General features: G+C 45.1%; 1 protein-coding gene across 3 annotated transcripts in view; it reads right to left on the bottom strand.

Annotated features, from left to right (window-relative positions):
- Positions 1-15179, bottom strand: part of NEDD9 (neural precursor cell expressed, developmentally down-regulated 9) — a 187595-nt gene that overhangs the window by 34273 nt on the left and 138143 nt on the right. The window contains exon 1 of one of the 3 annotated variants that reach the window (XM_059399436.1): positions 13656-13813. The exons of the other annotated variants lie outside the window; for them this stretch is intronic. Within the exon in view, the coding sequence (XP_059255419.1) occupies positions 13656-13667 (12 nt within the window). The 5' untranslated portion in view covers positions 13668-13813. Of the gene's footprint in view, positions 1-13655; positions 13814-15179 lie in introns of those variants that run through there. 3 annotated transcript variants of the gene reach the window in all.

The following is a 15179-nucleotide window of genomic DNA, read 5'->3' on the forward strand; positions in this document are numbered from 1 at the left end:
TATGGAGAGGTGTGACTTATAATTTCCATGACCATTCGTGCTGTTCTTTGAAGAGAAATGAGACACACAATGGCTGACGTGTCACCCTGCTAGGACTGATAGCATCATCAATGGCCTGACTTCCCCTTATTATTTTTACTTCATTCTATATTTATCATGTAGGAGCTCCTGCCAAGACCTTGTGGCTGCCACACTCTTCAGCAGCATGACTTTCCTGTATCTGGCTTCCCAAACTTTTGCCCTGGACTCTGGTGGGGTGCACACACACACGTGGGCATGCACACACGCATTCTCACACACACACACACGCACGCACAGTGGACAGAGCCTGAGAAACAGGCGCAGTAGAGAAGGAAATGGCCATTGTCAAGAAAATCAGTCCTAAAGGAAGTGGCTAAGGAATGAGCATCATCAAGGTCAGTCTCAGGATACAGTGGGGATGGGAAAGAAAGGCTCACATGTTCTTGTGCCTGCTAGCAAAAATCAGCTTCGGTCTGAGGGAGATCAAACCACTTTGGTTCCTCCCACCATCATCTTTAGGTTATAGGGAAATGTGGAATTCCCCCAAAGAAGGTAATAGTCAGAATCCATGGATATCTACAAGTGTCTGGTTTCAGTTCTTGTAACACTTGGTTTACACCTGGGTTTTTTCATCCGATGATCTGAGCGGTTGAATTTTTGGAGCTGAATCCTCTGGAGGTGGTTAAATAGCAGATGTGAGACTTTTCAAGAAAGTTCAGGAGTTAGAAGATAGGATACATATATATCACTTCCAGTTTTTTTTTTTTTTTCAGCGATATTTAACTGTAGTCTGACGCGGTGTTCATTATGTGATCTGAACTAGCCATGGAAAGGCAGCCGGAGGATTTCCCTAGTCATACTTCTGACACCCCATGAGGGGCATCCAACATGTGCTGTGAAGATTTCTCTGGCACCGAGACAAGAAGTCAGTCAATGATTTTCGTTTTCTGGAAAGTGCTTCTCAACCCCTATGGTGGTCACAAAGCTTATTTGAGTATCTTGGACCTTCTGAATATTCATGCTGTTTACTCTGCCCCAGGTTCTCAGATTTTCTAGCCTTGTGAATTTCACACAGAGCATTCTGTTTTGAGCATTTCTGAATGAAAGATGCTTTAAAAAATCTGGCAATAGACACTTGTCTCCCAAAGGTACTCTTTGACACACAGCAGCCCTGGCAGCCACTGTGAGGCTGTACCCCATGTGTGGTCAAGACCCAAGGCACCCAGATTTGGAAATCTTAACATCTCTTCCATTATTGGCCCATACCTGTTGACGAGACATCATTTAGAACCCTGCATTATTTTAATGGTTCATGTTCCAAAGTGACACTACCCCTTCAGAGTTGGTGAGAAGATCTGAGACTCTTGACCAATTAGGATATTTGGAACTCAGAATGAATTTTCCACCTGACTGGATTTGGTCACATCATATGTACAGCATAGATGTGGGATTATATAAGTATTTCTTCTTATATAAGTGCTGGTTTTCCTTCCTCCTCTGGACTAGAGTGAATGCCACCTGTTTTCCCTTGAGAAGCCTGATGCAGGACAAAAAACATCCATACGATGGGATTTGTTTACCACAAAACCAAGAAAAGCCTGGAGCAAATCCTTTGTTTCATCTAAAAAAAATTACAAATGAGTTGTTAGGGAAGCGTGTGTGTGTGCACGCGTGCGTGTGTGTGTGTGAGACTTTGTATTCAACTTGTGTTATTTCTTAGGCAATTGCAGAGGATGAATCTGAATCCTGACCAGAGGGAGAAAATAGCATTTCCTCCTAAGTCTCAGGATCAGAAATAATACCCATGTCTTCAGGAGCTCTGTTTTCTACTCCTCTGTGGTCTTTGAGATTTTTTTAAAGCCACTCCTGAGGGTCTTAAAGAAAATGGAAGGATACCATGGCTTCTATGCATTAGAACTGGAAGTCACCCCACAGCCTGACCAGAACCAATCAGTCTAGAATTTTAGACGGAGAAGGGATTCTAGAGATCATTCTAACTTGATCTAGTTTTATAGCCCAGAAGGTCATCGATTAGGTTAGAAGCAGAGCCACAACTAGCATCTGGTTCCCCTCTTAATCTAAGATTTTTTTCCACTGGACCAGGATGTACTTCCTGAGAACCTCTCCATCTTAGAATTTAGCACTGTTGCTATTAAGCCTTGGAATTCATAAGCTTTTGTCCCAGGTTGCCTGGTTTTGATAGATTTAAGTAGAGTATATTGGCAAAAGATCAAAAACATGGGGCAGGCACAAACTCTTTTCAGGGTTCTGTCCCTAGATAAATCTGACAGGCGCCATATAATGATGAAGGCCTGACACCCACTCAGTCAAAAGATAGGTTTTTATTAACAATAAAACAACCAGCTGGATTTCAGCCAACATTACAGTATTGGCACTGGACCACATCTATCTGCCTGTCTAGACAGATTCCCTCCAACATCCAGGTACTTGGGGAAGTGAAATGAGAATTAAGTTATAAAGGAGTAGGAGACGCAGCCCACTATATTATGCTTTATTTCCCCAAACAGGATCCTTTCTCAAAAGTCAAAGCACGAAAGTTGTAACATCTAATAAAGTATTTGAAAGAGGGGAAAGATCTTCTTATTTTTTTCCATTCCCACGTATCTTAAACCCACCAACACCAATATGTATAACCACTAGCAACCCCGGCCTGCCCCCTAGCCAGACCCAGTTGACATACCTTGGATGCTCCCCACAACTCTTTGAGATGTCCCCTTACCTAGGCTCACTGCCTGATTATTGTTATCCCACTTCACTGGTGAGGTCCTCAAAGAGTTTTTTTTAAAAAAGGCACCAGTAGGGGTGCCTCGGTGGCTCAGCGGATTAAGCCTCTGCCTTTGGCCCAGGTCATGATCTCAGGGTCCTGAGATCGAGCCCCGCATCGGGCTCTCTGCTTGGCAGGGAGCCTGCTTCCCCCTCTCTCTGCCTGCCTCTCTGCCTGTTTGTGATCTCTCGCTCTCTCTCAAATAAATAAATAAAATTAAAAAAACAAAAATGGACCAGTATACTTGGCCGAAAGGGTATCTACCATATGCTGCCAGCCTTGCACCTGTACTGGAGGTTTTAAGAAAGAACCTTCAAATGCTGTAGCTTCTCAGCTAGAAGAGGGAGGAAATGCAGCAGGAGCATGTGCACTGGAAGAAAAGCCTCTAAATGAAATGGTTCCACGGCCAGGTGTGGAGACAAGCTCCCACATGTACATATTATATACCAGTTTATAAGAATAAAATGGCTTTCTTCAAAGTCCCGTTGTGAATGCATGTTCCACTATTTATATATGTCAATATAAAATTATGTATCTCCATTACGCATGCACACACAATTATATATCTCCATTACGCATGCACACACTTGCACACACACACACACACACAGGCTAGAGGAAGGCTTCAGAGAACTAAGGTTGCCTTAGAGATGGTCTGATGCCTTTGCACATGGCCTGAGTGAGACCTCATGCTTCTTAGCATTTTGTGGCACTCATTTGAACACACTGGGGACACACATGTAAGAGGAAGTTGCACCTTTGCTGAGGGCCTGTGACATGAAGCTCGGCGTCCGTCATGATACAATTATGGCGAAAGGTTCTATGCTTGTATTTTGTGCTTCTGTCATATGGAACCAGTAAGGCAATTTTTTTTTAAGCAGAAGGAAGTAGGGGAGGATGAGACCAGTGATTCTTAACTAGGGGGAATCTGGGCATTTGGCAATGTTGGGAGACATTTTTTAGTTGTCACCATGCGTGTGTGTTGCTGGTAGCAGGTGGGGAGAGCCCAGAAGCTGTGAGACATCCTGCAATGCCCAGGATAATCTTCCACCACGAAAAATGATCGAGCTCGAAAAGCTAGCAGTGCTGAGGGGAGCGTCCTGCATAGAGGAACGGACAGGGCCTGAATTAAGAGACTCTAGTCTCAGTCCTCAGATTGTACGAGTAATGGCCAAGAAATCACACCCTTTGTGCCTCTGTTTCCCCACCTGCAAAATCGGGACAGTGAACATGTTCTTTCTAATATTATGAGAAGTCATGAAATTATATATGCAGAACACTCTGATTTCTTCAGAAGAAAGGGTCTCTATAAAATCAAAGCACGTTATTATTACTGCACTATTATGAGCTCATGAAATTGTGCATTAAGAACTGGACTCCTCCCCCTTGGAAAAAAAAATTCCTCCAGGAAAAGAAAACAAACCAGAAATGATCTCATTGTGATTACACCTGCCACACCAAAAAACAGACACAGTTCAGAGAAACTAAATTCTTTCCCTGCAGCAAAGAAGTAAGCTGCGTCTGTAATTAAGATCTTAATGAGGGAGGCAGGAGGCTTGATGCCTCCGCAGGCCAGGAGGCAGAGCCGCCCTGCCTGGCTGGAAGCAAGAACAATTGAAATACAACCTCCCTCATGGCTTCTCACTCTCAGGTGTTCTCTGCACAAGACCTATTTCTTTTCTTTTCTTTCTTTCGTTCCTTTTTTTTTTTTTTTTTTAAGATTTTATTTATTTGCCATTGGGAGAGAGCTCACAAGTAGGGGGAGTGGCAGGCAGAGGGAGAAGCCGGCTTCTCGATGAGCAAGGAGCCTGATGCAGGGCTCCATCCCAGGACCCTGGGATCATGACCTGAGCCAAACGAGGCACTTAATGACTGAGCCACCCATGTGCCCCACAAGTCTGCATTTCAAAAAATGCCTTTCATTTTTAGAGATGCCTATTTCTGCAAGGAAAAAGAAAAGAGCCAAGTAATTATTGACCAGTAAAGTGTACTGATTATATGAAAACTTCGCCTGAATTCAGAAAAAGCACCTCTTAGATAATTTCCGTCAAAGGCTGATGTAAGGGAAAAGCGATGACACCTTCCTTCCACAGTTTATCTCTGGAGCAGCTCATGTTGACTGTCTTCGGTGGCCATATGTTCCTGAACTTTGCAAGGCAGTACCAGTTTCAAGTATCCTTCCCATTGTCAGGAGTATCTTTCCCATATGTCCCGTTGCTGGGCTGTGAAACATGGGAGCCTACCCACAGAGGTTATATATATTTTAAGTTAAAAATAAAAGGTAGGCATGCAAGTATATATCTTGCTAATGGGTCTGCCTTGGTTGAATTTAGGATTTGGGAGGAAAAAAAAGATGGGTATTGATAAGGGTCTTTGATTTAGTCAATGGACATGCCCTCTAACTGACAAGATGATCCTCATAAGGAAGTGAGAAATATTTCAAGGCCGTCTGGCCTCTGTGAGATGGTGGAGAAGTCTTGGCTTCCCAGCGAATGGGGTTAAGAGAAAGAACGCTGTTGAGCCGACTGTATTCTAATTGGTCCTTTCCCTTCCCCCATTTCAAGGTCCGCTCAACACGCTTAGCTCCAGGCGTCGCAGGCTGGAGAATCAGAGAACAGCATGAAGCTCTATCCCAGAGGAGCATTCAAGGAAAAGACGTCTTCAAAATTTTGCTCATGCTGCTGCCCTTGTGATGGTAAGGCAACACTGCTGGTCCACTAACCCATTTCCTGCCAAACTTGGACTCATACCACACACGGCTGGTAACCAAAAAAGAGAGAAATAAACAAAAAAATTCATCGACACATTACGGACCTGTCCTGATACACACTAAAGACTTTGCTCAAACACCAAGATGACCAAGAAGGCATGGAGCATCTAGGAGTCTACTTTACCAGCTTCCCGATGTGGGTTTTTTTTTTTTTTTTTTTTTTGGTTATGGTTATGGGGGTGGGGGTGGAGTGAATTCTAGTTTGTTCTTTCAGCAGAGCGCAGGGCTGGGTGACAGAGAAGCCTGGATGAGTCCCCAGTTAGCCACATTCCCCATGGGAGTGAGGTGCTAAGTTAACAATAATGAAATGACTACTACAAATCAATGAGATTAAGGCTAATTCACATAAGAGCATAAAGTTCCCACATAACTAAAACAAAAATCAGAAAAAAAAGTACTAAGGGCACATCATTCGGTCTAAATACGCATTGCTTTAATAAATAGGAAAGATCTGGTTTAAATCTGAACCTTACACACTTTCTGGTTGCTGCAACTTTCTATCGAGCTTCCTGAATAATGCCACCCCCCCCCCCAAAACACACTGACGCACACACATACACACAAGGAGTAAAGAAAGGAATTAAACTTCAACTCCAAAGATCCTATCAAACATCTTTGTGCAATGCTTGTACCTTTGCATACTCATGGTTGCTCAGTCTTTATTTCTGGTAATCGAGAGTATCAACATTCCATTAAGAAACATTTGCTGAAATGTAACTACTACCTTGCCATATTAGAAATACCAGGAGGAGGTCTCATTTGCAACATGTACACCATGATTTACAAAGAGAGAAGACACCTCCTAAGCGATGGACCCAGCCTTGGAGGAAAGATCCTGAATTGCCTATTTAAACATCCTTCAGTATCAAGAATGGACAGGGAGAAGAAGGGAAGAGACTAGCTTTTTTTAATAAACTGGTATTTAGCAGTCCACGATGGGGCCCAGGCAGACAAATGTACTCGAGAGCACTTGACTGGCAAGTTTCACATCTCCATGATCAGCTGCCCCAGCCCCACTGCAGCCATGAAAACATCACGGTCACACACTGTCACAACGTATGCATATTTTCTGGAGCGCCTGTTCCATTTTCTGCAAAGTATATGCCTCCGTTCCCCCTGGATCTCACTATCAACTAAAAACTACCTTCTAAAAGAATCACTCTTTCCAGTGGATGGTGGCAGCGGTCACCACCAAGGCCATTTTTCTTAAAAGGACCATTCTTCAGGAAGACAGACTTTTGAAGCCAAGCTGTAATGTTCCCCAGGCTTGTACCGTCCTCATTCACCAGTATGAATGACTGCAGGGAGATGACTGGAATGTTCTAAGTAAATAGGATGGAGGGGGGTGCCGTTGATGGAGTATGAACAGGGTTTTTTGGGGGGAGGGGAGGGGAGGTCCCCTTCCGTGCCCATATTCTTCGCAATCACCCATCACCTAGGAAACCAGCAGCTATCCTCTGCACTTTAAGTTGGAAATACAGCATTTCTTCCCAGTGGCCCTTTTTGTTTATCTTGGCAATGAGGCTTGGTAATTAAATCTGTATGTTACTGCCGAGGAATGCCACAGGCCCAGTGGCTGGCATCTCAAACCAATTTGTTTAGGTTTCTTTCTAACCCTAAAACGATCTAAAGATAGATCACCAAGACCTCTTACTTTACATCCCCTGCAGTAGGATAAGGGATAGAGTTTCCCCCGAGCTTCCGTAACCCCCCACATCACCTCCTTCGTGTTTTACCTTTGATTTTGTACACTGGTGACTTCCTCTCGTCCTCACTAATATTTCTGTTATGGATAAGTGATTCTAGCAAATGCTTCCTCTTAAATTTTTATCTCTACAATGCTTCTATATCTATATATAATATATGTCTTATAATGCATCCTATAATAATTGCCATTTTCACATGCCTATTGCCAAAAATGTATGATTTCCATATCCTTGCCATTATCTGCTAAGATAGGTATTATTGCTCCCATCTCAGAAATGAGGAAACAGAGGCCTGGTAGCAAAAGTGGGATTTGCAACAAACCCTGGTCCCTTCCCCTATGCCATACAGTATTGACTCTGGCAAAAAACCCCGAAACAAAACAAAGCCCAAACAAACAAACAAACAAAACAAAACAAAACAGAAAACAACAGCCACCTCTTTTTAATAGCTATTTGTGCAAATATTTTATGTCCTTCAACACTGAATTCAGTATCTGTTGAGTGCTGACTACGAGGTTCTGTAGTTTCAGGTGTATCAAATCTTATGAACAATAGAGGTCCTGTCACTCATAAATTGTTTGCAAGGAGGCCCATCAGTGTCCTGGTCAACCCCCATTGTCTGGCATCTGCATTTCCACACTACACAACCAGGCCCATGGAACATTAGACAATACTCAACCAGCTTTTTACCTAGTCACTGGGATTTCGACATAATCCGACCACCAAGTCTTGAGTCCACACTACCCTTTCCACACCTGTCAACGCAAAGAGAGCCGAGGCTGACTAGCATGGTCACCTTTACGGTATGCCAGGAGCATGGTAAGTACTTTACATCCACATATTATCTGGTTTGGCCCTTAGAACAATAGTCCAACACAATTATCCCTGTTTTACAGATAAGAAAACTGAGGCTCAGAGAGCTTGCCTAGCCGTAAGTCACATGGAACAGAAACGCCTTTCTCCAAAGCCGCACTCTATCCACAAGTACATATAAGGGGCGCCTGGGTGGCTCAGTGGGTTAGGCCGCTGCCTTTGGCTCGGGTCGTGATCTCGGGGTCCTGGGATCGAGTCCCGCATCAGGCTCTCTGCTCAGCAGGGAGCCTGCTTCCTCCTCTCTCTCTGCCTGCCTCTCTGCCTACTTGTGACCTCTCTCTGTCAAATAAATAAATAAAATCTTTAAAACAAAATCAAAAACAAAAAAAACCCACAACAACTTTATAAGGTCAAGACCATGCCCCTCCAGGCTGTAACAGATCCCAGGTCACACTTTTTATTTGAGCACTTGCCTAACAGTCTGCCTCTACCTCCAAATTTTCAGTAGGGCTTCCTTCAAATGGTACGCCTCTGGGAGCGGGGAGAGGGGCACCCAGTGGGAGTTACAGGTTAATAAATAGGGGAGCACTAACAGAGCAGGGCGGGGGTGGAAAACAGAAAGCCTATTGTAGGGATTACTGTCAGCTGAGGCCTTTGGGAGGTGACAGGATAACCCAGTAAGGTAGACCCAAAGAGAGACGGGGCTAGTGAATGGGAGCAGCCAGGGACCAAGCTTTCCCACAGCGGAGTCAAAAGAGAGGTGAGAGGTAGGGGGTAACAGGGTAGGGTTTAAGGGTGCCATGTCGGGGTGCCTGGGTGGCTCAGTGGGTTAAGCATCTGCCTCTGATCTCAGGGTCCTGGGATCGAGCCCCACATCAGGCTCTGTGCTCAGCAGGGAGCCTGCTTTCCCCTCTCTCCACCTGCCTCTCTGCCTACTTGTGATCTCTGTCAAATAAATAAATAAAATCTTAAGAAAAAAAAAAAAGGGTGCCATGTCTACGTGGGTCAGGGAAGTGGGCTGTACGCAAGTTCGGTATTAGAGTCACATATAGACTGCGTGAATGACAAGAGATGATGAGGTCATAAGGGCACACCGTGGGGAGGGAATTTGCAAGGGGGAAAAAGTTGACAGGAAGTTTTTTTAGAAGTCTGGGGGGCGGGGGTTGGTGCACGGTGGGAGGAGCAGCAGACAGGAAGCCACTGATGAATTCTGAGAAAAGGACTGATGTATATTACAGTAAGGAAAGGATGCTAAAGGAATCCTTGGTATGTCCCGCAGTGTGCAACTTGCTAAATTTGGTATGGGCCGAGCACCTCTAGTTCTCCAAAGACTTTCATCTGTATGTGGGCAAGTCCTGTAGCTCTCAGTGGGTTTGCTCAATAAATACATCAATACGTCAACAATTCAGTTACTATTAAAACATCTTTTGGTGCTTTTAAAATTCCTAGATTTCACGTAAGATTTAAGGATTTTTTTATTTATTTAACAGAGAGAGAGAGATCACAAGCAGGCAGAGAGACAGGCAGAGAGAGAGGGGGAAGCCGACTCCTCGACAGGCAGAGAGCCCGATACGGGGCTCGATCCCAGGACCCTGAGATCATGACCTGAGCCGAAGGCAGAGGCTTAACCAACCGAGCCACCCAGGAACCCCTCTCACCTAAGATTTAAAAAGGAGCGTGAGGGACCGCAGATGGAGGGCAAGAGATCACTTCCGAGAGAAGACATAATTCAAAGCCGATGTATCACAGGGAAGAAGGGGGGATTCTTGAAGTCATACATGACAGTGTCCACTCGCCTCAAGACCCCCGATCATTTTTTCCTCCATGTAGCTCAAGAGAGTAAGAGACTTTTCAAAGTCCCCCTCAAAAGCATTTCATGGCACACACATTGTTTGCACACAGGCGACCAGAACACAGGGAGCTGTGTTCCGATATCCAGTTTTCTTATCTGTAGTATAAGCCCCACTTTTTCTTCTCTCAAAACGTTGAAGAGTGCATTTGTTGTCAACCATACTTCAGTGAAAAAAAAAAAAGAATTTGTGGAATGGTAGCCTCGATACATAACTTAGAGTTTTAGGGTAGGCACCCAGGGTTCGGAAATTGGGCAAAGCCACAGAAGCTGCTGAGGTATTAGAGATCAGAGAGGCAAGGCCACCTGAGCCCTGGCCAGGCCTGGGCCTGCACAAAGTGGGCGGGGTCTCGGGGCCTCCCATCAAACACAGCTGGGCCTGCAGGCTGCAGTCCCTCTCCTGGCAGAAGGTGGCGCAGCGACCATGTGCCTCCAGCCCCTTAGAAGGGGAGCCTTCAGCCTGGGTGGCTCAGTCGGTTACGCAGCGCCTTTGGCTCAGGTCCTGGTCCCAGGATGCTGGGATGGAGTCCTGCATCGGGCTCCCCGCTCAGCGGGAAGCCTGCTTCTCCCTCTCCCACTCCCCTTGCTTGTGTTCCCTCTCTCACTGTGTCTCTCTGTGTCAAATAAATAAATAAGATCTTTTAAAAAAAAGTGGAAGGGGGGCGGGAGGGGACGTTGGGAGCCTTCCCTGGACAAGCCACCACCACCGAGGCCGGAGCCCTACCCCCATTGCAGGACCTACTTTCCTATGGGGAAGGGCTTGTGGACGGTTCTTAATGAATGCAGGCGGCCTGATTTACTGTCTCCCATCACAGAACCGGGCACTGAAGCCTCTTAAGACAAACGGAACAGAAAGTCCATAGGAAACGGGCAGCCTCCCCAGAACACCACCACCATGAAATTAAATCAGGCTAGGCTAGATGTGTGCTCACCAGAACTGCTGTGTTCATTAGTAAGAGCTTACATTCCACACTTCTCAAGATTATTCTGAATACAGGGCCGACCAGCCGGCCTGGAGCTGTGGAGAAGTGCAGAATGACTGGGGGTTTGGTTGCCCTCTAGTTATGTTTCCTGAAGCAGCCAAACCAGATAATCTGGTTTAAAAAAAAAAAAAAAAAAAAAAAAAAAACCTTATAGCGGCTGAATTATAAATCTCTCGGGTGAACAGAAGTCTGACTGTGCTACATTTATAGTGGGCAGAGCGACACAAGGTTTCAAAGATAATTCCTGAGCCCAGGATTTTACAATTGAATAATTATCTGGTTTTACTACCGGAGTGGCTCCAATTAAACAAATAACTGCCAAACGTGCGGTACACTTTACTTTGTTGAGTTATAGCTGAAAAAAAATAAAAAGAGAGAGAGAGAGAGAGAGAATCTATCTTGCAGGAATCCTGGAGATGAAATAGTTTTAAACTCCCTGGGGGACAAAAAGAGCAGTCACACAGGACAGTTCAGGGATGTGACAGCTGATTCTTTCTTTCTTTAATAGTGGTTTAAAGTCACAAGTCCTGGAGCCAGATTGCTTTGGTTCAATTAATAGCTCCCCCACTTTTTAGCTGTGTGGCTTTCGACAAACCACTTAGCCTCTCTGTGCCACAATTTCCACATGTGAAAATGAGTACATAGTAACACCCACCTCATAGAGTTTTTGGAAGGGTTAAATATGACAATCCTGTATTATCACGGTAACTCTTAATATTATTTCTTATCCCTTTACCTCTGCATCATGTCCTCTACTTAAAATGACAAAATCTTCTCCTAAAATAGAGATAATAATAACTGTCTGTTATTAGAGAGAGGACAGGCTTTGTAAGTCAAGGACTGTAGATTTCTTCAGCCACTGGTTTATTTTATAGCCAAGGTGTCAACTTGGCATTTGGCCCGTCAGAGAAATCAGTGTTTTATTCTGGTGACAAAAAGCTAATAACATGCGCCAATCACAACTATATATTTACACCACCTGGCAGGGTGATCAACACTGGTAAGAGCTCGCAAAGAGAAGGGTTTTTTCCCCCAGGAGTGCCAATCCCAATTTATTTCATCAGTTGCCATGATTTTTTCTCTCCGTAAGAGTCAAATGAAACAAGATGATATTACTGAATAAAAGTGATCCTAGACTTTGTCACTTCTGTCACTTTCTAGATCAAGGTACTCAGCACTGATTTCCACCATTTATGCTTTCCAATCATAAAAGTATGAACATATTTTCTCTTTGTTTTCTCCCTGCAAGGTGGTTATTATGAGACTAAAAACATTCAGCAATAGGGATAGGAGGGGGAAAGAATCATTGTAGGCTCAAGGCTCTCTAGGCCAATCACTGTTCTAAATAAGGGACTGTGGAAATATGGGGTGAACCACTTCAAGAAGGGGAACTTTCCTGGCAGGTAGAAGGATTTGTTGCTGGTTCCATCCTAAAGTCAAAAGTATTAAGAATCTTCAGGATTATTCATTCCTCTGCTCTCTCCTATGGAGAAATCAAGGAATAATAATAATAATAATAATGGAAAGCTAATAGTACAGAGATAACTGATACCTGTGTCTTCACACAGTTGTAGCCTGTCCATGGAGAACCATAACTCATGCATTATAATAAAGACTTTCGACATCCTGATTTAGAGCTTTTCAACACGATTTATAGCTTTTAAAGAAAAGATTTATCACCGAGGTTAGCCAGTGGCTATTAGCCAGAACCGAGTATTTACAACCTCACATTAAAAAAGGATGGGCCAGAAGCTACATAATTCAGAAAGGAAACAAAGCGGCTTGCAGCTAGCACAAACCTGCAGGTTAGACAGGTAACACAAATTGTCAGTCCGAAAGCATAGCCACCTGGCCAACCATCATTTTAATAATAGCATGTTTGTTTAAAAGCATTAGGTCTCGTGTCTATTCTAAAAGTCACACCCAATTCACTGCAATGTGCTTCTAAGTACAGTATGTCTGGAAGCTGCTTGCCTGGTTAGATGAGGGAGCCTTAACAAAATAAGGATATTCCGAGCAAGTTAGAATCCTTTTGCAAAGAATAAACAACAAGGGAGCAAAATGCATGGGAGAATAAGGTAGCATGGCATTCTGTATACTACGGGGACAATAAACTGGCTGGACACTTCAGACCCTCAGCCCATTCAAACACAAATGAAAGTATTTTCAAGAAATGGCAGATACTTATTGGTTCTTATACCCAGTATCATTTAAGGATGTCAGAAGTCTCCACTATCCTCTGTGTAACAGCACTTGCGGCTTTTAATTTCTCCCACAAAAAATCCATAAGGCAAACTGCTTCTCATACCAAATGCTTAAGGTAAAGGCTGAAAACTGCTGTTAAGAGCCAGTCTGAGACACTCAGCAGTGCTGATTCCTCCCTCATTACGGCTCCGGGACAGTGGAGGCCAGGCCTGGGGAAGCCCCGGAGACTTGAACTCCCCTTCAAGCTAGACACCCTCCGAATTCCAGTGGCTCCCGCGGCGCCTTTAAGACGAATTCCCAAAACTTTCAGGGGAGATGGACCCTGGTCTGCCGTGAACTCCCGGAGTGGGGATCAGAGACTGGGTGTCTGCCTGCCTGCTTGCATGCCAGCCTCGGTGAGGGAGACCCATCTCTCCGGGGCACAGAAGTGGTGGTGGCGGTGGGGGTCCCTGCACAGACGTTGTCACAGTGGGCAACACACGCGCGCGTACGCGGAAACCTTACGGAAGAGGCGCCCGCTTACCTTATACTTCATCTCGGCGGCGGAGAGTTGAGCCCGTTTCCTACACTAGTGAGACGGCATGAAGCCCTGGCGAGTGCGGCCCTCCATGGAGTGCACTGCTAAATGAAAGTGAGAACGGGCTGCTCTGCCAGTCGCAGCGCGCCGAGCTCCCGAGCAGCCTCTGAGCTCACTGTTTTGATTGAGACAGGCCGAGAGCAGACATCATTTGCATACCGCTCGCCATTGGCTGGCGGGCCAAGGTAGCGCGGGGCTCCGCCCACCTCTTAACTTCGGAAAACCCACAAAGCAGCTTGTCCTGTGGTTATTTCTTTTTACACTAGCAGAAAGGATGGAAAATCAAACAAAGTGGAGAACCCTCTCGAGCTTTACACCCCATTCTCCCCCTCCAAGGGAAAAAAAAAAAAAAAAAAAAAAAAACAGGAAAAGGAGATTCTTTTTCAGATTAACCTAACTTTGAAAGAAATCGAATTCACAGAGCAGTCTGACCGTCCTGCTTCCTGTGACCTAGCAACTCCTTCATAAACCCATTTCATCTCAGAGCCATTCACCTCCCAATCTCTACATGAAACGAATTCGGGGAACAAAAGGTTTTCTGTCTCCGGGCCCCTTTTTACTCACTACCCCTGCTGATATCGCTCTCTCTTTCTCTCCCCCCCCCCAACCTCCCCTTTTTTGTGGCTGTTTGCTTTTTTTGTTCTTTTCAATGTTCAAAGTCCTTGCGATCTCAGTCTGCAGAGGAACCAGAAAACAATTCTCCCTCAGTGAAAAGGAGCTCCCCTAGCACAGGCTTCCCTGGTCGGCTTCTCACCGGGGCCTCAGAGGGCTGAGTGTCAAGCACATTCAGCGAGCTCCTCTGGCTTTGTGGAGGATAAAGGTTAGATGTGACCTATCCCGAAAAGGCTGGCCAGTGCACGCCCTATACATCATCGCTGTCCACTGAGCACTGTCCTTTGATGGTGGGCATTTCTAGCCCCAGCTTTGAACACTGCAGTGTTTTCCTTCTGACCTCTCTCCTGAAGATGACCCACCAACACTTATTATCCGGGGAACAAAAAATGCCCACTGTTTGATGAGCCTGGTTAAGAAAGACCAGTCTGTCCAGGGAAGCACAGAACCTTTGGCTCAGCCTCATGATTTCTATAGAGAAAGAAATCACCCAGGAGAAGACAGAAAACAGTCACCTTTAGCGACTCTGCAGCAGGATAGAGCGGATAGAGGGGAAAATTCCTTTTCACGGGGTCTCAGGATTGAGACTCGGTGATTGCAGACAATAGCTGTCCCTGAGTGGGATGGGCTCCAACCAGACTACATGCCTGGGATGGAAAAGTCAGCCCGTATTTTTTTCCTGACCTAGTTGGATCAGAATCAGTTTGATTCCCCTCCCCCACAAATTCCCAGTGGATTAAAATTTTACTTTTATGATCCAAACAAAAAAGAACAGGAGAGCAGCTGTCCTGCAAAAGTGGTTTCCAGATACAGGGCTCATAGTTTTAGATCAGTTTAATATGGCACCGATACCCTGGA

This window comes from Mustela nigripes, chromosome 5 (genome assembly GCF_022355385.1).
Source record: "Mustela nigripes isolate SB6536 chromosome 5, MUSNIG.SB6536, whole genome shotgun sequence".
Lineage (NCBI taxonomy): Eukaryota > Metazoa > Chordata > Mammalia > Carnivora > Mustelidae > Mustela > Mustela nigripes.